Raw genomic sequence first — 22075 nt, 5'->3', positions numbered from 1 at the left:
CTTGTGTTACGCTATCGATCCAACGCTTTTGTAACCCTTCTTGAAAATTTTCTAAGGAACTCTTATTACGGTATTTAATAACAATTTTCGACAGCAGGAAAGAGCTGCTTAGTCAGTCGTCGGCGGTTCGTTGAGAAGGACGTCCGGTCCTTGAGTCAATTTTCGGCGAATAGGCAAATTTTGGCCGTTTTGAAAAACCCGGTCTCACCGGCACTTTACGTCGCATTGGAAGAACCGACTTCGTCGCGTGATTTCGGTGCCGTTCGATCCTTGAGTAAATTTCGCTGCTTAATAATGACCGTCATCTTTAAACAGAGAAATGGAATGTCCTGTCATTTGTGTGGGATTATAAGCGGCATTCGAATCAAATTTACAACGGTGAATTCATAATGCTCCCATTCCTCCTTGATGTTCTATTTTTGTTCGAGTGGTTCTTCCGTCTCGGTTAAACCGAAGGCTCGCGTGTCCCACTTCGCTGTACCGATTTCCGATTTACCCCCTCGAAGAGTCGCTGTTCACGACTCTAAAATATTGTCCGATATACACGCTTATTTATTCAACCATAAATACATGCAGGAATTTACTCGTCGGGCTGAGACCCTCGTGAATAAAATTCCTCCCCCTCGCTCTTCTTCTCTTAGTCCCCCTTCATAATTCCGTAACTTTTTCACCGCAACCTTTATACTTTATCGACTCATCCTTTTCCCTCTCAAACGCGTAGCTTTCTCCCTCGTCTAAGAAATTATACGAGTAATTTAATTTCTTCGCGTGTCTTTCCTCGTTTTTCAAAAAGCTTTCACTTCGCTTTGAATTACGATCGCACCACTCAACACCGGCTAATTAATAATCCTACGATCATCGCGATCCTCGCGTAATTTAAATAACCAAAAGTGACCTCGTCCAACGATCTTCCCGATTAGAAGAAAAGCGGAGACTCCATCTCCTCGCAAGTCAATCATGGTCGATCTAATTCCAGCAAGATGCAGAGCTCCGCTCTGCTGGCCCTCTTCCGATCCGTCGCTCTTCCTCCCCAAGTAAGTCGTCCACCTCTAAAATAATCCTCCCAAGCCGCATCGAAGAGCGTAACTTCTTTCGAATCCAACCGAAGCTGCACCGCGGCAAGACAGCTTCCGGTTCCTTGAACCCCGCAACTCGGAGGCATAAATTTGTTGCTAACTTTCTCCGATAGCCTTCCCGAACTCGAGGGGGACGCCCCCCGGTGTCAGCCACCCCCGGAGGGCCGAGGGGGCGGTGAAACGCGGATAGGCACCGTGACACGCGATCACGATGGCCAGGATGTAGGAGGTAGGAGCAGGCCGGCGACGAGCAACGTTAGTGAAAGCTCAGCGTCCGCCCCGAGCGCACCGGATCTTGCGATCACCATCCGCAGGGCCTCGTCTCACCCTCCGACATCTCTGTCGCCGCCGCCCCAATTCAGAGACCCTTCGGCCCGCCGTCTACGGCGTTTTGTCACCCCAGCCGAGGAACCCGAAGCCTCGAAGATGCCAAGGGTGAGTTTTCCACCCTCCGAAAAAATCTTTTGCACGCCGCGCCTGAACCAAGGCGCGCAACAGATTTCACTCCTCGAGTGGGCACTGCGTCGTGGTTTGTACATGTTACATATAGTTGGTAACTAGCTTCGCCTTGCATTTGGCTCTGCGAAATGGGGAATTGATCGACAACTCCTTATCTCGGATCGCTTTAGACCGGCTAGCGGAGACACCACGCGTTCTTAGCGGGCAGGATACGTATGCGTGATTCGTTGATTGACTATCAGAGGTGTTTCAAACTCTCTCTCTCTCTCTCTCTCTCTCTCTTCAAATAATTGCGGCTCAGCCTGCCTCCCGCACACATGCCGATTGACTTCGAATCAAACTTACACTCGTGTTATACCCTCCGAGTTAACTGAATCTGAAGAGCCGAGCACTTCGTTAGCCACGTTTCGAGTCCTTTGTTGTCCCGAAAGTTCAAATTCAATTTCAAACCTCCTCGACTCGCACTGGAAAGAAAGCGACATTTCAACCATCGACGCGATCTTCGGGTGCCAATTCTCGCACCATTTCTCATATGTATTTCAACCTTTACGGTTCGACCGCTTCTACAAGTACAAAAATATATACCTATATCTATACGGTACAAAACCTTTGAACCTAGCTTAAATAATAACGCAGGCTTGGAATTTCGTCAGGTTTACAAAGTGATAATGCCGAGGGTACACTTTTACCTCAGAATCGATAAACACGACATGTGGTCAGTTGGAGATAAGGGGGCGCCATGTGCGCACCCCTGACGCAACTCGCACGCAACATACATGTATACGTACATACGTGTATAATATTATACATACGCGTTGGAAATCTTGATCCCGGTTGTATTATCCAATGTTTTACGCATCGCGGTTTTATTAATAAATGACCGTCCATCAGCGTATCGATTAAATGACCAAATCTGATCGTTCTTTGTGGAAAAAATGTTTCACTTCGAGACAGTTAACGATACCAAAAAAAGAAAAAGGAAGATTGCGTTTTTAAAGGCCGGCTTAAGGGACCCTGCGGAATGACGGTGGTCACCCTTGCGCGAAGGTGACGCACCGCGTGGTCATCCAATGCGTGTTCATTAAAGGGTAAAAGACCAGTTGGGGTGGCCGAGCACGTGTCCAGGGACTGCTCGAAGGGGTGACTGAGCGGTTGTCGAATCACGGGGTGAGAAATACTCGAGTAATAAATGCGTTCTTGTAAAAGAAACGAGATTCAGAATGGAATATACTTTTTACTGTAGTTGTACGTATTAATTTGCCGTTTGCTTTGATCGTTGTTTCGATTAATGAATCCAAGTGCCTCGTCGCGATGTCGAAAATCGCGGCCTGAAATGGGAAAAAAAAGCAAATTGTTGTTATGCAACAACATGCGGCGTTACATGTAAGTTTATATAAATTTTTCGAATCGGGGGTATTACCACATTCCCCAAATTTATAAGATTACGCAAAAAAATTGAGAATCGTGACATTTTATAATCTTGACGAACTGTTTGTATATGAAAAATTATGATTAATCATATAACATGCAAATGGTATGTGTTAATGTTATACCGAAACTAATTTGTCAAATACCTCCGTACCATGTTGCTAAGGATCAATTAGTTCTTCTACCATTTTTTTCTTTTTCATTTTCTATTTTTTTTTTTTTTTTTCAACTCGTCGCAACGTTAAAAACCGCAGAGAGTGATAACTTGAATATTTAACTTTCGCGATCAATGGAATATCCATGGACTTGATATAATGGGAGGGGGAGTTGAGGCCGAGAAATGAATGATCATTTACACTGCTACTTAACATCGATCGTGATCAAATAATTTATTGGTTTAAAAATATTCCAACACATCAGCGTGACATTTTTATTACAAGATAATACAGATATGTTATACACATCTATCCGAGAAATGCGTGCACTGTGATATAATAAATGAGTCTACGGTGCTCGTTAAAAGAGCAAAAAATACATTGAATGTTGTTTATTACTAATACATGGTTTGGTCAATAATTAATCATTTGAGATAAGTTTATTGAGCGGTGTAACTCGCTAGCATATTGCACTATCTGCGAGCATGTGCTCAGAGAATGCACGGACATAACACTTCTTTTATCATTTCACTAGTTTGCTCGATTTTTTCAATTTTTTACTTTCTTTTTTATCGTATTAAAATATTTTTTTACACATGCCTCGTGGTCTTCGTACATAATTATCTTTCAGCATCCCGGTGACATTCTATTTACTTGAACTGATTACCCTCTACATATATATATTATATATTATATATGTATATATATATACACGTTATAACATCCAATTCATTAGGTGGCATGTAGGAAATAAAACGACTTGTAGGTGGGTGGGAGATTTATATAAAAGACTTGATTTCAATTTTCAACGCTTTTTAGCAACTTCACCTTTAAGTAAATCGTAGAATTACTTATTTCGCCATTCCTGAAAGAAAAATATAATTAACGATCGAGAGAAACTTTTACAACACACTTTCCAAAACCAAGGTTCAAATTTTGATCACATTCACCCGTGTACTACATAATTAACAACAAATAAGTATGTGTTTCATCGAAGCCTTCAACGAAATCGGGGACATCTAAATAAAAGGTTAAAAACACTTGTTTTTTATAAAAAGTTTCTTGTATTCGAACTTGTGTATACATTGACAAGATTCAACCTACCAAACGGCACCGTTTGATATGCAATAATCCCGCGGTATCGGATCCTTGGTATTTCCAATTTTAGATCACAAGCAATAAACTGGAGGTCAAGAAGGAGCATGCAGTAAAAGATTTGCATAATTTTTTGTCCTTTTTTTTCTCTCAAAATCACCGATTCCGATGTACAAATTAGCGATAAGCCCCGGAAATTTTGTAATTTACATACACGCGCATCGTAAAAAAGATGTGATCTCCCTGGTAATTTTGGTATTTTCGTTAACGAATTGAGGTTGATTTGATATCATTTTCTACCATTGATCTGTAATAAGAAAAAAATAATTAAATCGATGAAACGGTAATGCCCGTAATTCACTTATATCGCACATTAATTTAATTTCACCAATCGTTATCTTCAGGTTACGCCAGAATACCGTTAAAATTATAATACATACATGTATAATATACGTAGTATCCAAAAATAATCTGCGTACTAGAATGCAAAAACACTTTTGATTAAGTAATCAAGGTGTCGAGTGATTTTTCTCTCTTGCTTTCGCTTCGAAATTTAATCGTCTGAAAATAATCTCTATCCAATTACGATAAATTTTTCTCGACCCAAAAGTTATAAATTTGAATTATTGTTGTATTACAGAAGTCAGGACTCTTCGTCGTTGCTGATATTGATTGTACGAAACTGTAAGAGGAAAGATAAAAACTCTAGCAGTGTATTAGGCGATCACTTAGTTTTAGTCTTAGTTTTTTCGCATAATTATCGTTAAATTTTTTTTTTTTTTTTAATATTTTTATTTACACGCCCTTCATTTACGACCTGCATGACCGTGACTGCATTTATTGAACGGCACGTGAAAAAAAAAATAAACAAACTAATACTGAAAAAATGAGAAACTCGACAGTTATTGGACTTTAACCGGCGGTAGTTGGTGAAGTATGAAATTAGTCTCTAAGAAATAATCTTCATTCACCGATCACGTCTAAGGTTGAACACCGAAAACATTTTGTCACGCGTTTGCGCCATTCATGTTTTGCCAATCTTCTTTGCTCAAACGTGAAATCAGATCCAGTTCAATTCCTGGTCACGTGATCGTCTTAATTGGCTAATTAATCTGTCCAATTAGCGTAGCAATATATCAGAACTGAATTACACCATTAAAATAACACAGCGAGATGCACGAGGCGTTTCAGACGTTGTCAAGACTTCGTTTCACGCAAGAAATTTCCGATCAGATGACGCAAACGGGGCTGGAAATTGCTGGTAAAAAAATTCTCGCTTCGTAATTAAAGAGCTTCGTAAATTATCGGTGAAACTGTTTCGTCTTCCCTTAGCACCGAAATAACACTCAAGCGGCCCAAGGCAAACATTTATTTTATTCAGTGGACATTGACCGCGACTATTTCCTGACACCGTCAGGCGGGAAAACACCGGACGGACTTTGAGCCAGACGGGTTACGTCTCACAATCAGCCTCCACCCCGTTTCCCCGACTCTCTTATCAGTCGTCGATACCAACGAATTATCCAGCGCACGAGCCCTTCGTACATCGTCAGGCTTTAACGAGACTTTGAAACATCCAGGGTGTAAAGGTCGCAGGAGAAGCCGGATCATTGGAGAAGGAAAAGAAGACGCCGCGTGAATTCGCTGACGGTAAAAAACGTCGCTAAAAACTTACGCGACTTCTTCGATTCGAACCCGTTGACCGGGGTTCCGGATTCGCGAAACTCCCGAGATTCGGCCCGACGGTCAATCCGGACGGTTTGTCCCGAGGTCTAGGACACGCTGAAGGAGGAAATTGGCCGAAACTATGCGGCAACGAGTGTGTCAGAATTCTGGAAATCAAAGCGGAGGGGAATTCCTTGAGGCTAGACACGCGTGTCTGTGTGTCTACGTTGCATGCATCGAAGATTCGAATTCCGAGATCCACGGATGGAAATTTTTCCGGTAACGATACGCCGGCGAGTCGGAACACACCGCGAGCAAAGTGACCCAGAGAGCCGTGTCGGTCTGTAAAAAATTTATGCATGGAACGTAGACGAACGTCGGTGCCGAGATACAATGGGACGCGGTTCAATCCAGTTCATTGGATTGCTGAGCTGGTAGTTCACGTTAGCGGCGGTTCAAGTTCCAACCGTTAACCGTTTCCCCCGGCCGATACGTTGTGCGTGTGAAGCGTGTCTACACATATTAATTTGTCAATTCTCGTTTCAAAATCACAAAACGAACGACTGATTTATTGTTCGATCCAAAGGTCTTCGTCTAAAGTCTAAACGTACCGAGACTCGCGAGTATGTGTGGCGTTAAGTGTTTGCTGACCACGATTATGCCAGTAGTGCGAGTCGCTTAAAGGAGAGACTGCTCGCTTACGTTATAACGTATACCGACTTGATCGACAAATTGCAGATGTTTATTTAACTCTTTTTCCTCGCGCAAAAACAAGAGTTGTGTAGACAAGTTGATGCACGAATCATAGCTATGTCATCACGTATATTATTACGTATACGTAACTTTGAAACCAACACACAAATATTAGGCTTGATGGAAATTAATTTAGGTCGTCTGATAACGACGCGTTTTATTTTGACGGCTATTCCCCCCTTCAATGCCCTTCCGCGCCGGTTCACATCCCTTTTATTTCCAATCTTTTACACCTTCTATATCAGCGCAGCCTTCCAATGCGCTTAACAACGATAAAGATTATACACCTGTACGTCATACCCGACCAAGGCTAATCACCGGTGCAATTAACTTTTGGTGAAATTACATTGATGCTGGACTGAGAAAAAAAAAACAGTCATTGAATCAACCAAACGTGTGGTCACATGCGGCGGAGTAAATATTCATTTGGCTCGATTCAAGGTCTGTAGGTCTAGCAAAATGTTTTGTTGATTCAACTAAATTTTGTTAGACCAACATAATTATTTTATTTATCATCTAACGGAGTAAGTATATTGCGTTCCCCGCATTTAGTTGAATCAAACGAATATCACGCGACTCAAAAAATCCTTTCACTCAGTACGGAATCGTGTGAAATTTTTCTACTCAGTATCCAACATACTTATTGTATGGTAAAAAATTTTCTACATCTTAAAAATGTAATCATTGTGTTTCTTATTCTTTCAATTTTGAACAAACCTTGCAGATCGACAACAAGCGTATCGTTACGTTGAAAAATTATGTCAACCATAGATGAATAAAAATCGATTTGACGCATGTCACAGTATCGATTTTTAATTGATCACCGATTTCTCTCTGTACCGCACACCTTGAAATCAGAGACGAATAACACCGTCGACGGTGCTTTGTTCGACTTTTCCACGCGAAGCTGTTTTTTTTTTTTTTTTTTTTCTTTGTGGGAGGTAATTAACTTGGCAGGTATTTCTGGCGGCTTAAAAATCGTTGGCCGATAACTCGATCGATCGAAGGGTGGCTGCAATCGGGGTTTATCTTACAAACCAGGTGCAGGGTTCCCATGTTCGACGATATTAAGCCAGCTGGCAGTCCTCGCATGCGATTCCAGGAGTTAATCGTTCGACGGAGATTCGGAGGTTAGTCCGAAATCTGCTCGACGATTCCCGGATTCTGGGTCGTTGATTAGCCCGAACTGTTGCGATTTCCGCGGTTTGATCAGAGCGCTAATTCAACTTAACACGACTCTGATTAAACCGTGAAAGTTTTAATTCGGTATTAGATTCTTCGCGAACGTTATCAAATTCGCCGTTAATTCGACGACCATGCCCGGCACCAAATTACCATCCCATAAAATACGCGGGTGGCGAAACCAGAGTCCAAGCTCGATAAGCTCTCTTCTCGGGATGAATATACCTGCAGCTATCGTACCGGTTAAAATTACATCTAAGACCAATAGCCCCCGAGTAAGTTTCTCAAGTCTATTTCAACCACGCTACGCCAAATTGCGAACGATCAAACGATTTGCAAGTATACAAGGTGCAGGTCGATAGTCAATTGCAGGAGGAAGAGACGCGCTTCACCTAATTCGGAGAAACAGGCATCGATCCTAGATCCGATAGGTAAGCGGATTTCCGTGCACCAAGACGCCGACTTCCTCGAGTTCCGCGTCTCCGCGGTTTCGTCCCTGAAATCCGCAGCACTCATCGTCCTCGATATCGAGGGTGGTAATCTCTTCGAAAATGCCCGCATATCCGGTATCGCCTCACCTCCGAGGCGCAGGGAAGCCGTATAACCCTGCAGGGATAGTATTCGGAGCGTATATCGATTGGTGCCGTTCAGTGCCAGGTGGTAGAACGGCCGCCCCCCTTTTCCCTCGGGGACTGCCTGCCGAGTTCAACACCTGAGAGTCCGGCAACTCGGTTCTTCCGATAGAAAGGGCCACAGCCACGAGGTTGCCGGGCATGCCCGTCGAAAAAGCACGAGCACCCCTCAGTCCGGGCTCAGCTGTTGAATTAGACTCGACGGACTCACCAACGCGACGATATCTGGCCGATGTCCAGTCCTGATGGATCCTGCCAGAGGTGCAACTCCGAAGAGTGAGTAAATAACCATTCATAGCGATCCGCAAGTCGCGAAGAACGAGTGTTCGGTTCCCCGAAGCGCACTGTCATCGGTTGGAAAGAAAATTACTATTATCGTCGTCATTGGGAGGATAGAAACCGTTATTCCGATCATTATACCGAACCGGTTCGATGTAAAATCGGAGAGAGATCGATTGACCAATTTGTCTTATTCGATAGTCCGAATAGCCGAGGTATAAATACGCGATTGATACGGTGAAGTATAATACTTGCATATTTTTTAAAAGATAGAATGAACGGAAGCGCAAAACTGGCTTTTAATTAACTAGTAATTGTATTCTGATTAATTGCTCGCGGCGCGTACAAACCCGTTGGACTTTGTAACCAGGCGTCTACACTCTCTTATCAAATTGTCTGTCCGCCCCAGACGATTGCAGTCACAGAGTCGTATGTACTTTGTAGTTCGAACGAGTTACAGTATATTTCCAGGGTTTTGTCTCCCGCTGCACCAATGAACGGATAAATTTTCGTGATATCCGTCACGTATGCGGGTTGGCCGTACGAAGTGTGCGTGCCACTTTCCCGCACAATAATTCCGATGAATCTCGTATTATTTATTATGTGGGCGACGTTCAAAGTTCACGACAATTTTCTGTTTGGAGGTATATGAATTTGTTTTGTCTCGACTGCCTTATGATGTTTCTTTCAACTGCTCCGCGTGTTTACGCCACCCTTCAAGGTCCAATTTCCGGAAATCAGGTCGTGCCGCAAAACGTTCTTACCGCGCATTCTTTTCCCGGGGATCGAAAAACGAGGGAATCTCTCGTAAATGCAACGTATTTTGGAAAGTTTCGTCGAACCTCGAGAAACTTGAAGAACTTGATGGCTCATGGACGCACGCATTTTTTTTCTCACGCAAGACACCGCCAGTCACGGTATTCGTACTGCCGCCGTAATGCTAGACCAACATCTCATCCTTGTCTTTATCGCGTGTCTTGTACTAGTTGCAGCTCGACAAGATTGTTTTGTCAATAGGCAACGCGTATGTCTAATAATACTAGACTTTGGGGAGCTTCGAAACCGTCAATGAAGAATCACCGAGATCCGGAAGTTGGAATCGATTTTATCGTACACCGAGCAGGGCCAAGCCTTAAAGTCTCAGACGAATCAACCATAGTCAGATCGAATTCGTCATTCGATCGACAAGCATCTCGATCAACTCTTGCTAAATGTTTTTTTTTTTTTCTTAATTTTACGTTCCTTTACTTCGCCTCGAAATACGCTGAGCTACTCTCATCGTAGTTATACCGAGGTAAACTTATCGATCCGACTGTCTGGTCACCACCAATGTCTTACTGTTTTAGGTGCCAACCAAAAGCGCCTCTCACCTGACGCCCCGAGGGCAGATGGAGAGACGACGACCCCCGTTTCTCAGAGGAAGTGTGAAATCTAGAGAGGTTTGTAAACATCTGTCATGCTCGCGTCAGCTTCGCGATCGATCATTTTTCGGTGCTTTTCACAGTCGGACAGAGGAACCGGAGGCAGTGGAAGAATGGAATCTGGACGCAGTGCGATTTTGGGAAGTGGCGGTGGGGACGGAGGCAGTGATGACGACATGGCTCCCGATGCTTTAGTCCGGCAAAATTTCGAGCTACGCCATCGTCTGGAGGAGGAAGCAGCCAGCTACAAGAGGCGACTCGACACCTACAGACAGGCGCAGCAACATCAGGCCACCTTAGTTTCACGCCTGCAAGCCAAGGTAAGTCCATATTGTTTATTCGCGAGGCAGAAGAGCCTTTTAGACTCGTCTCGTGATTTCAACTTTTACTCTTCATTTTTCAGGTGCTGCAGTACAAGCAGCGATGCTCGGACTTGGAGAACCAGATGATGGAGTCACTGCCAATGGACGCTGGCAGGGGACCATCTTCCTCCGCGCCCAGTGGATCAGCTCTTGATGCCGCACATCAGACGCTCCGAGAATTGCGAGACGAGCAGATCCACGACTTGGAAACGGCGCTTAAAAAGCTTGCGGAGGAACGCAGAAGGCGAGTGAATCTTGGAAGTAGAAACGTTTTTCAATGCGAAGACGCGCCGTCAGTCGGAATTCGATCTCAAGTTACTTTTTTTTACTCTTAAACGGTGAATTGGTATTTCTAGATGTGAGAAAATCCTGCAGGTGAATGCCTCCCTGAAAGACCAACTGGAGGACGCTCACCAGACCAACGAAGCTCTGACGTCGGATCTTCAGAAGTTGAGCAACGACTGGGACGCCCTGCGAGAGGAGATGACCGTTAAAGAGGACGAGTGGAAGGAGGAGGAGCAGGCTTTCAATGACTATTACACCTCCGAGCATAACAGGCTGCTCAATCTATGGCGCGATGTAGTCTCTGTCAAGAGATTATTCTCCGAGGTGAAATCCGCAACGAAAAGAGACCTCTCCAAACTCCAAAACGAAATCTCTCTCACCTCAAGGGAAATGGCGACCGCTTGCGGCAGCACTAATTTCGCACTTAAAATGCAAGCCACCAATGCGCAGTCATCGGTATGCATTCTTGTATGATTACTGCGTAAGATACAGTCTTAAATAGGGGGCGGGGTTGAAGTTCCGAATTTAAAAAGCTCCGAAAGCGCCTAATTGCGAATTATTTGGTAGCGAAACTTGGAGTAAAGAAATCAAATTTTTGCGAAACAACAAAGTTTCAAATGGTCGGTACTCACCCAGCGTAGCTTACTCGACGAGTGGGTGTGAAAAATCAGAAAAATCAGAATGGCCAAGATGTCGAACGTAAAAATATCGAAAATCCAAAACAACGAAAGCTCAAAGTGGTCAATTTTCGCCAAGTCGGAAATTCACAGACCTGAAAATTTTCAATAATTCGGAATTGGATGTTTCAGATTTTTAAATGTTCGCATTTTTGCACTTTCGGAACTTTGACTTGTCGGAGTTATGCTCTTTTGGCATTTTGTCCTTTCGGAATTTTTCTCTTTCGAAACTTTGCACCTTCGGAACTTTCAGAGTCGAGTTTAGAACCATTCGAAATTTTGTTGTTTCGTCAAAGTTTGATTTCCTTACTTTAAATTTCACTACCAAAAAATTCGGAATTTGGCGCTTTGTGAACATTTCAAATTCGGAATTTCAACTTCAAATTCTATAGCGTTCATTTCAGCAGCATACACAAGCAGTATGAATCTATTGTTTCACGAACAGGTTACCTCCATTTTCCCTACTAATACTGATTTCTTCGCTACTGATTCAGGTTTCCCAGCAGTTCCAGCAAGCTCAAGAAGCTTGTGACATGAAATCTGAGATAGTAGCTTTGAAGCAGCAGTTCGACGCGGCTCAGAACGAGATTCGATTGAAGGAAGACCGGATAAATCAATTGATACGCGAGGTCCATACCCTGGTGAGTGGCTCGTCGTACCTCGTGCTAAGTCCTGGTGAACCAGAACCGGCCGAGACAGCTTATTAAAGAACATAGTTATTTCCCGCAGGAGGAAAGATGCGGGGAAGCAGAGGCGGGAATGGGCCAAGTCGTTCGCATCCAGGAAGATGTCGAACTCCTACAATCAGCCTTGCGTGACATTGCTCATGCCGTGATCCAGGATGCCGAGTCCCGGGACGTCGAAAACACTCAGGCTCCACCTCACATTCACCTTTCGCCGACAGGAGCTGTTCCTCAACGGTCACCTAAGAGGGGAACGCGGAGCAACACGACGCCAGCTTTTGCCGAAAGCACGATAAGCGCCGTCCAAGCGGCATTGCACAAGTACCAGCTTATGATACACGAGCTTCAGGTACCGATGACCAGAGATGGCTGGGAGGTGATGGAAAGATTAATGGTGATGGATAACTTTCACGGCTTCTAAACTTCAGGTAAAACTTCAAACGAACAAGGAGCAGCTAACGATCGCTCGCAAGCAGTGCGAGTCAGCCGAAGAATCCAGCCAGGCTTTGGAAGAGAAGGTTTCCGAATTAACTTCGCAGTTGGACGCCGCGAGGTCTCATTGCACCCAACTCACGCAGGAGAAGGATCTTATTCAGAAGAATCTCGATGCTGTAAAAGTGGAGAAGAACTCTCTTGACAAAAACAGACTGGAAATCAACGCTATGGTCGGTTGCAGACCAAGTTTGACCTACGTTTGCATGAACAGTTTAAAATTCGGTGTTCGATAATATCCGCTTTGTCGGCAGGTCGAAGCTCTCAATACGGACTACGACAAACTCCAAAAAACGAACAACAGGTTACAAAAATTGGCTGACAATCTCGAGGACGAAAAAATTTATCTGCAAACCGAACTTGATCGGGTCAACAAGGACGCAGAATTGAGGTAAGAGAAAATTTGTTCGGTTCAGGTTCTACACGATCATCAAACGTACGTATTTTAATAGCTTGTTAATTTCGCAGAGAAATAAGTCTTCGGTCGGAAGAAGATCGGTGCAGTAGAATGCGAGAAGAGCTTCTGACTTTGAGGGAAGAATTGAACAAGACTTACCTCGCCAAGGACATGTTGGAACAACAGAAAATGGAGTCCGACGGTCTCATATCACAAATTGAAAAGAGTAAAGGTAAAGTTGTAACAATTAATACCTCTTCAGAAATTATTTCAAATTAGCTCCCACGAATTTGGTGCAAATGTCTACTTCCAAAACCAGGTGATCTTGAGCTGGAACTGGAACGTATCCTCCTGGAAAAATCCGACACTCAAGAAGCCTTGGCGAAACTCGAAGCCATGTGCGCGAACAGTGAGCAGGATAAGAAAAGGCTACAAGATGAACTGAAGAAGGTTATAATATTCTTTACTCCGAGTAATTAATCGAGAATATATATTCTTCACATGGCCGTAAATATTTGTTGCAGATGCAAGACGAGAAGAGTAAACTCGGAAGTCAATGTACGGATCAGCAAGGCGACCTGGGATCCTTGAAGAAAGAACTGCTTCAGGCGGAACAGGCCCGCCTCGATTTGGAATCCGACAAGATTACGCTGAACGAAAAAGTCAAGTTCCTAGAGATCGAGAAAGAAAAGGTTGAGATGGAGCTTGGTCAAGTGTCGCGGGAACGTGGCGATCTCAGCAATCAGTTGTCCGTCCTTGCCAGGAAGAAAGAGGCTCTGAATGAGGAGCTGATGAGGCTCAGGCAGCGTTTGGAACAAGCCAATGAAATGAACGCGAGGATCAACAGAAACCTGGAAGATCTCGTTAAGGACAATGAAGAGAAACAAGTGAGGATCGTAGTTTGTGCTCGTTTGAAGGATTGCAGCGCTTTTCTCCTCTCCTTTTTCTTATAGGTACTGCTGGAAACCACCGACAAAGAACTCCAGCGCGTTCAGGAGCAGCTTGCTTCCCTCCGTAGCGAGAAAGAAGCACTGGAAGGCGTTCTGTTCGATACTCAAACGAACCTTGAGGCGACGCATGCGAAAAAAACACAGCTAGAAAAAGAGCAGCAGGAGCTATTGGTGAGACAGGAAAGTCTGAAGGGTCAGGTCATGAGGCTTACGAAGGATTTGGAGAACAGCGAGAGGCGAGCTCAGGATATAAAACAGACGCTGACACAGCAGAGCGGAAACCAGGAGGCGGAGTTCCAGCAGATTATTGCAAACATGAAGAAGCAGAATGACGACAACGTCAAGAAGCTGAATGAAGAAAAGGTGAATATTAAGCAATGAACACTTTTAGGTATGATTTTCATGCGACCGACATCGTTTTCCATTTTAGGAACAAATAAGAACATCTTTGGAGAAGCGTCTGCAGCAGTCAGTTTCGCAACTGGGCGGTGAAAAGGATGACGAAATAGCACAGCTCCAGCAGAGAATCGAAGATCTTCAACAACACATTGAAAATCTGTGCCAACAGCACGAGGAGGTCCTTCTAAGAGCAGAAAACGACAAGCAACAGGCCCTCCTGATAGGTGAGTCGAATCGCCGTCAAGTGAAATAATAAGGTCAAAAATTAGTGACTCAATGACAATATACGTTTGCGTTTACTGGCTAAAAATATCAGAGAAAAAGAAGCTTAAGACGGTACAATAACTTTTGTAAAAAATAACACACCGCGACCGCCTCACAACTTCGCGATTTACTGCTTTCCGAACTCAAAGTCTCGCGAGGTACTTGATTTTCATCATCAGTGAGAGATCTGGGACGTTCAAGTTCATCGTTCTTCGACAATTTTCCTCGGGAATCGTCGCGCTTTTCGGGTCTGTAGTAATCGGAGTCACTGTCCACACTCTTCACTGACCCCATTCCAAGGCAACAGAAACCGTTTCGACCACGATCCCGTAGCTTTGGCCCACGTCCGTCAAACTGAACACTTTTATTCTCGAACTGATGGGCACTGAGCTTTTTATCGTCCTCATTTGGTTCTTCGTCTTTCCCGTTGACAAGAGCATCGGCGACCTTTGTCAGAGTCTCGACAACGGCTGAAAGCTTTTCTCGCATATCCTGCATCTCGTCCTGAACGGCTTTCAGTCCTTCAGTTTCAGCAGTTTGTTTCGTTTTTTTTTGATGAGGATTCTTCAAACGTGGACTCGAGTACGCGAGGTAATTGCTTCCCTCACAAGGCAGGTATCCAAGCGTGACTGGGCAACAGGTAGTGTATCGGTTATGATAAGGACTGTTAATTAACTTGTCGACCGCGTAATTGAGCCGCTGCTCTCCTGGGTAAAAGGCAGAAATAGATTTTGCGAAGTGATTCTGGTTTCTGAACTGATTACGGGTGTCGGTTTTTAATTTTGTTAATCGTCTTCTCGATCGAGGATGTCGAATCATGAAAGATTTATCGTTCGTTGATATGCGCTCACCAACGCTGTCCATCACCTTTTACAACTCGATGAAACGATTCTGCAATTTTTGCAGAATATTTACGTCACTGTTAGTGTGAATTTCTCCGACCATTGGTCCAGTATTTCGCGGAATGGATACATAATATCATTTCTCTGAGCACCGATAACCAAAAATTTCATCACGCGTCAGAACGTGAAACTTTTACGAAACAAACTGAAGTTTGTCACGTTATGGATTTATCTCATTGGTAACTTTCTTTTGTATATGTTCCTCTTTGTATTTATGTGATCCAGCTCATCACGATCAGCAAGCGCTGATGGAAAAACTTGAAGGCGTGTACCGAGAGCTTGAAGAGGAGAGAGGAAGCTTGGATCGCTTGCGCAGAGAGGCAGGTACTCGCGCGGATCAAGATCGCAATAATATAAATCAGCTTCGCGACGAGGTGGCTCGACTGCGAACTCGATACGACGAAACAAAGCTTAAAGCGGAGGAGGAAAAAATGCGGCTCGATTTAAAAATCGAGGAACTCTGGAAGGAGAAGGAAAGCTCTCAGCGAGAGACCGAAGAACTCCAGGTACAGCTACACATGGCCGAAGACAAGGTCGATGGTTTACAAAATCAACTGCAGGAGACCGGCAGAAAATTAAAAGAAGGTACGTTTCAGCTCATTTTTCTCATCGACACTATCGCCAAACACTCTTGAGGCAATTCCTCACGAGTCTAAATTGTTGCAGCCGAAAATTCAATCGAAATGTTGCGAAAGGAGCTAGTCGACGTTCGCCGACAATTGACGGACACGAACTATGAGAAGGAGAAGTACAACAGTAGTAATAAGGAATTGCGGGAATACGTGAAACGCACGGAGGGTGAAAAACGAGAGCAGGCTCGAGCTCTGGAAGAAGCTTATCAAAAGATTGCAGGTAAATTCCAAACAGTATGACACTTTTGAGATCCGTTTCCACAAAGCTTGACTGCAAATTGTCGTTCTTGCAGGTCTGGAAGACCTTAGGACTACAATCGACAACGAAAGATCACGACTCCAGTCTCAGCTCCGAGACATGGAGCGAGATGCGATGCAGCTGCAACAACAACTCCGAGCTACTCAGGACGAGCTGCAAAAATCCCAGGCTGCAAATGCTCAGGGACAAAACGAGGAGAGAGAGTTGCAGGCGAGATTAGCTAACGAGACCGAAGAAAGGGAACGTCTCCAACTGCAACTGCATCAACTGAAGAAACAGGTCCAGCTCAATTTCTTATTCGCTTCTGACGACCGGTAGTGAAGCATTTCGTAAAGTCACTTTTGGTTCTTTGTATTTTCTCCATAGGCAATCGACTTGGACAACAGCTTGGAAGTGACTCGCCAAGAACTTGGAAGACTTCGTTCCCGAGGAGACGAAGAAGACGAGAGATGGCGTGCTAGAGAACAAGAGCTCCTGATCCGACTGGAAGACAGTCGATGTCGGGAACGAAAACTGGAGGATCAGAAGCACAACTTGGAAGTCTGTTTGGCTGATGCTTCGCAACAACTCCAGGAACTCAAGGTATGCCTAACGTTATTCTGATATCCCGTCGAGAAAAAAATCCTTTGATTCTGACTTCCAGGCCCGACTTGGCGGTTCCGAGGGAAGGGTCCGTGCTCTGGATGCTCAATTAAACCAACTAGAAACAGCCAAGAAAGAAGTTGAGCAAAAGCTGAGCAGTGTCGGATCGACTCTTCGTCGTATTGCTGGTATTCAACTCGACGGCAGCGTCAATATGCCTTTCAAATTAATGAGCCCCTCGCGAAGATGGAGCCCCGCGCGTGGTACGTAGTTCATAAGTCATCCCCTTGAGTAAGATTCTCCATCTTCAATGCTGGATACATGTTGCAGCAAGCCACGCCGATCACGGAGACGGCGGACGAGACGTCATACTTGATGTTGATCCGGAGGCTGTGAGAAAGGGGGTTCGATCTCTTATGCAGCAAGTGGCTCAAATTGAACGAGAGCGAGTAGGGCCCAATTGCAATCGTCCATTCGTTCAACGTTTTCTGCTAATTTACACCTTGACGTGTGCCCGTTTTCTTGATGATTCCAGGACGATTGCAGAATTGAAATCAACAGTATCAGGAAGCAGCTGACAGAGGCACAAGAGAACCAGTCAAAGGCTGATTCGAAGCTCAACAATTTACTGAGCAACCTGCGATCTTTACAGGATGAAAAAAGTACACTTGAGGCAAAATTGTCCCAGAGACAGGCCGCCTTCCAAGCGCAGGTATGCACCTCATTTTGTATGCAAATACGTATAAAGGTCAGCTGGTAATTTGTATGTATTCCAGTCCGAAGCCTTAAAGCAAAGAACTGAGGAGAACGAACAAATGCGGGAAAAAATGACCACCCTTGAATTAACCATCAGTAGCGAGTCTGAAGGAAAGAGTCAGTACGAGGTGAGAAAGGCCCCAGATCAACTTCAACCTATTACCTTAATCGTTACTGGCACGTAACAACTGTTATCTGCGATAGGAAAAACTTGAAAAAATGCGACAAGCACTAGCGAAGCTGGAAAATGAAAAAAGAGGCCTCCAAGATGAATTGGGAAGAAATGAATCCCGCTCGACGAAGCTAGAGCTTCAACGCATGTCGCTGGAGGGAGACTTGCAACGTCTGCAAATGATACTGCAAGAAAAGGAAGGAAATATTCAGGTATCGAACATCGACAGTGCTAAAACTGAGGGTGGAGGATGATTTATATTTGAATCTTGCACCAGGTTTTTATAAAAAAAAAGAGTCCCTGAGACTCTGCTGGATCTTGCGAATGCGCAGACCTAGCGCTGAGATTTCGTGAGGTCCACGTGGAACTACCACCGAAGCTTCGCTACATCTGAACGGAGCTTCGGTTAGCGTTCCCACGGGGTCTTCGCGACGCCTCCGCGCAGCTCGATGCATCGGCAAGGGTTCTGCTGAAACTCTGGGATTCCCCATGTACCCTGTACTCGGATTAGCCTGCGAATATTCAGTTGATTGGCTTAGTTTCACTACGAAAGAGTCACGATCATTGATTACTCTCCTTCGCGTCTGCGCCGCATAGCGTCAAAGCTACTAAAACTTGCTATGCGAAAAGGCGCGCATTTCGAATTTCAATTCGCGGGAGACTAGAACTTGCTTGGTAGCTGTTGACGTACATCGTGGATCTTGTTCTTCGCTCCTGTCGTGCAAGCTACCGTTGAAATTTTTTCTAGAAATTGCAAGACAGAGTTGAAACGCAAAGCCGAACGACGGCTAGCCTAGAAGAAAGGTGCGCTTCGTTGAAAACAACGATTGAACAACTGAACTTAGCTTTGGAGCGAGCGTCGTCCGGAGAAAGTGAATTCAGGAATGAGATAAACGCCCTGCAACGAAGTCTCATGGAAAGTAACGCGTCGTCTCAAAGCCAGAACGAAAAACTGAAACAGGTTGAGATACAGCTATAAGTATATTGCTTTTAGATGGTCGTAGATGGAAGAGTTCATGTGTACACTCATTGCATTCCTCCCAATTAAAACCAGCTGCAGAAACAACTATCCAACAGCGAGAACGAGCGCCGCATATTATCAGAGAGACTGGACTCCACGCAGCAAGCAATGGCTGAGCTCAGACGCACAAATCAAACTTTAGCCGACCAGACAACCAGGCTTCAGAACGAATTGGCCAATAACGAAGTACAACGATCCGGCCTGGAATCTCAACTAAGATTGGCCAGCTGGCCTCCGGAAGGCTCATCAAACAAAGACGAAGAACTCGTAAGGCAACTCCACAGTGCACAACGAGAAAGAAGTGAACTTAAAGGAAAGGTCGATGCTTTGAACGATAAAGTAAGTCGCTCTTTCTTTTCGGATTCAATCGGTTCGTTCGTTACAGAGACGTGATGGAATGATAGAATGTGAATATCAGATATGAGTTAGAAAAGATACATTTCTGTTCGATGTTGTATTTTCACAGGTAAAAGCTCTTGAAGCAGACAAACGGAACATGGAACGACAGCTTTCATCATCTCGATCGAGCAATATCCGTAGCAAGAGTTACGAACGTCCCGAAAAGGCTCAGATGGAGTTGATGGGTTCTAACATAAGCGTGGAAAATCTGGAACAAGAGAACAGAGATCTGAGATTGAGGATTCGCAGATTGGAGACGAATCTCGCGGAAAAGGAAGCGGAGCTTATTCGGTTGCGAACGTCACATTCGCACTCCCATTCGCATTCGACGTCAGATCTAAGCAGGGATAGAAGCGGAGAGATCGAAAGATTGCGAGCAGCTCAGTTGCAGGCGGAAAAATTGCTAGAGGCCAGAGAGCAAAGCCACCGTCAACAAGTGTTGCGACTTGAAAATCAGGTATTTTTTGTGTAACGGTATTCGGATTTTTTAGTAAACATTTATCTCTTATCGTTCGGCTTTTGACGCGTCCAGATTCAATTGCTGAGAGAACAACTGAATCAAGAAATCAAACGCCGTCAACTTTACGTGCTGCGAAGTTCTCGCGCAGGGCGAGAAATGCAGCAGCTTCGACAAGCTCTGGGGGATTCCTTGAGGACGGTGTCGCAGGATCCATCCTTGGACGCGGTACTCCTGGAACACGAAGCCAGGAAATTGGACTCGACTCTTTCCAGCACCGCGAGTTTGCCGCCTTCTTTGGCCTTGCCTCCGTCCTCTTCGTACGACAGAAGATCTCCGACGCCGACGCGGCTGAAATAAACCTGAAACTAATCAATAGAGGATGAATCCGAGAAGAAGGAAGGAAAAATGATAACATTTGTTCAATCAATGTGTAATGAAAATTCGGTGCCTTTGCCGAAATGCGTTGATCGAGAGGGCATTGCACAATATTTAATCATATTGTATAGCGGTACGTGTATTCTTCGTTTTGGGAACTGCTATGAGGCATTCTATGATAGTTGAGGATACATTTAGAAGTTGTTCTCTCTCGATGCTCGGTAGGCATTGCGGACCGAAGAAAGTTAGTCGATCTGAACCGGAAGGGACAGATGTAGATATATTATTACGTAGATGATCATTCAAGTTTCTTTATTATTGATACAAATTATATAACTACATTGATTTATTTGTGTTTTGTTGTGTAACTGTGCGTCAGTCGATGTTCTCTATTCTTCGTAAATCACGCCTAAAATTTCGTTATGTGTACGTTATATACATGGGTATACACTTATATTATATTATACATTTACAGAATTGATTTTTTTTTTATCGCTTGTTTTATTATATATTTTGCTTCCAGCATATTGACTCTGTGAAGATCAATAATAATATTATCACCGAAAATTACGCATTATGTCGTACGAAAGAGACCAGAATATTTGATTGACCTCGTTGTTCGAATTCAGAATTAATTGATTCTTTTCACATAAATCTGATACAATTTGACTGAACTGGAAAAAAATTATAGCCTTGAAATTTGAAGATCTTATTTTGAGTTGATTGCAAGAAAAATTAGGAAAAATTGTTGAGTATATTTCAAATTTTACAACGTTACAAATATGTTCTTCATATATATATTTATAAATATATATTGATATTATTTATTCGTATCAGTATAATTCACGAACTTCAATTATTTATTGTTAGATTCATTTTATAACTCGTTTTGTTATGCCTCCAGTATTATTTTTTCGATTAATTATCTAGCGGTATACGTATCGTTCATATTATTTACACAACATACACATTACATATATATATATATATATACAATATTAATATATATTATAGTTAAGAAATTGCGAACAACCGTTTCTAAGTTAATAGCAAATAGTTTTCGAAATAATCATTTTAAAGAGTCTCTCTATCTATCTTTGCTCTCTGATCTCTGAACAATATAAATCTATACATGATACATATGTTACGGAATAATGAACAGGCTATCTTATGACAATATTCAAAGTTATTTTTTAAGTGTATTATAATATTGCCTCGTTCATGATCGATACAGTGGAAGAGGCTCTTGCAACACAGAATGTGCATACAATAAGGAAATGCTATGTTTAGTCTCGTCCCGAGACCAAACTTTATCATCTGAGGAGAGCATAAACAAATAACATGCATAGGCTTTTACAAGTTTTCAATTCAATCATTATGAGTTTGCTTGAATCAGATTCACTGATTATATAATTGGCATAGATTACCGATAGATCAAAATTGTAACTTATTATGAGTATATGTAGCCAGAAGATGTAGATGGCAGAGAATGGATTGTGTCAGTTCTTTAATATTGAGAATATTGACATCCAGTCCAGCCATATCATCTACTCAGACTTAAAACTATACCATTCGACTGTATCGGAACATGAAGAATTCACACGTTTGGTTTAAATAAGTCTACGTTTCATGTCCTTGTACAACTTTATATACCAAAATATCATATACGGCATCATGTACTATACATACAATACATAGTATAATAATATATCAATTCCATACAACTTACATCGGTGAATGATAATTTGACTCGACGTATATAAATATAAGTTTCACTCATTTTCATGAGATTCGAACGACATTTATAATTTTCACTTCATATTGAACATTGCATGAGTAGATAATAAAAGTTTAACTCACAAC

At 43.4% G+C, this 22075-nt stretch overlaps 1 protein-coding gene across 5 annotated transcripts in view; it reads left to right on the top strand.

The window, feature by feature from the left end:
• The window catches only part of LOC107224291 (rootletin), a 31734-nt gene extending 10853 nt beyond the window's left edge, over positions 1 to 20881 (top strand). For 2 of the 5 annotated variants that reach the window (XM_015664288.2, XM_046742990.1), the window contains exons 2-27: positions 10071 to 10163; positions 10229 to 10465; positions 10549 to 10751; positions 10864 to 11248; positions 11964 to 12110; positions 12199 to 12501; positions 12581 to 12817; positions 12899 to 13035; positions 13113 to 13273; positions 13361 to 13491; positions 13566 to 13928; positions 13995 to 14354; positions 14422 to 14614; positions 15782 to 16141; positions 16223 to 16408; positions 16482 to 16726; positions 16814 to 17029; positions 17091 to 17292; positions 17360 to 17478; positions 17565 to 17741; positions 17806 to 17913; positions 17990 to 18169; positions 18706 to 18918; positions 19012 to 19317; positions 19445 to 19834; positions 19910 to 20881. In XM_015664288.2, the coding sequence (XP_015519774.2) occupies positions 10113 to 10163; positions 10229 to 10465; positions 10549 to 10751; positions 10864 to 11248; positions 11964 to 12110; positions 12199 to 12501; positions 12581 to 12817; positions 12899 to 13035; positions 13113 to 13273; positions 13361 to 13491; positions 13566 to 13928; positions 13995 to 14354; positions 14422 to 14614; positions 15782 to 16141; positions 16223 to 16408; positions 16482 to 16726; positions 16814 to 17029; positions 17091 to 17292; positions 17360 to 17478; positions 17565 to 17741; positions 17806 to 17913; positions 17990 to 18169; positions 18706 to 18918; positions 19012 to 19317; positions 19445 to 19834; positions 19910 to 20194 (5895 nt within the window). In that variant the 5' untranslated portion in view covers positions 10071 to 10112 and the 3' untranslated portion in view covers positions 20195 to 20881. Of the gene's footprint in view, positions 1 to 310; positions 1035 to 1189; positions 1512 to 8488; positions 8722 to 9120; positions 9154 to 10070; positions 10164 to 10228; positions 10466 to 10548; positions 10752 to 10863; positions 11249 to 11963; positions 12111 to 12198; positions 12502 to 12580; positions 12818 to 12898; positions 13036 to 13112; positions 13274 to 13360; positions 13492 to 13565; positions 13929 to 13994; positions 14355 to 14421; positions 14615 to 15781; positions 16142 to 16222; positions 16409 to 16481; positions 16727 to 16813; positions 17030 to 17090; positions 17293 to 17359; positions 17479 to 17564; positions 17742 to 17805; positions 17914 to 17989; positions 18170 to 18705; positions 18919 to 19011; positions 19318 to 19444; positions 19835 to 19909 lie in introns of those variants that run through there. The other 3 variants (XM_046742984.1, XM_046742994.1, XM_046743009.1) reach the window with 3 other exon arrangements.
• Positions 20882 to 22075: the final 1194 nt, after the last annotated feature.

Source organism: Neodiprion lecontei, chromosome 1 (assembly GCF_021901455.1).
Source record: "Neodiprion lecontei isolate iyNeoLeco1 chromosome 1, iyNeoLeco1.1, whole genome shotgun sequence".
NCBI lineage: Eukaryota > Metazoa > Arthropoda > Insecta > Hymenoptera > Diprionidae > Neodiprion > Neodiprion lecontei.
Note: the sequence above shows the minus strand (reverse complement) of the source record. Positions and strands in the feature narration are given on the sequence as shown.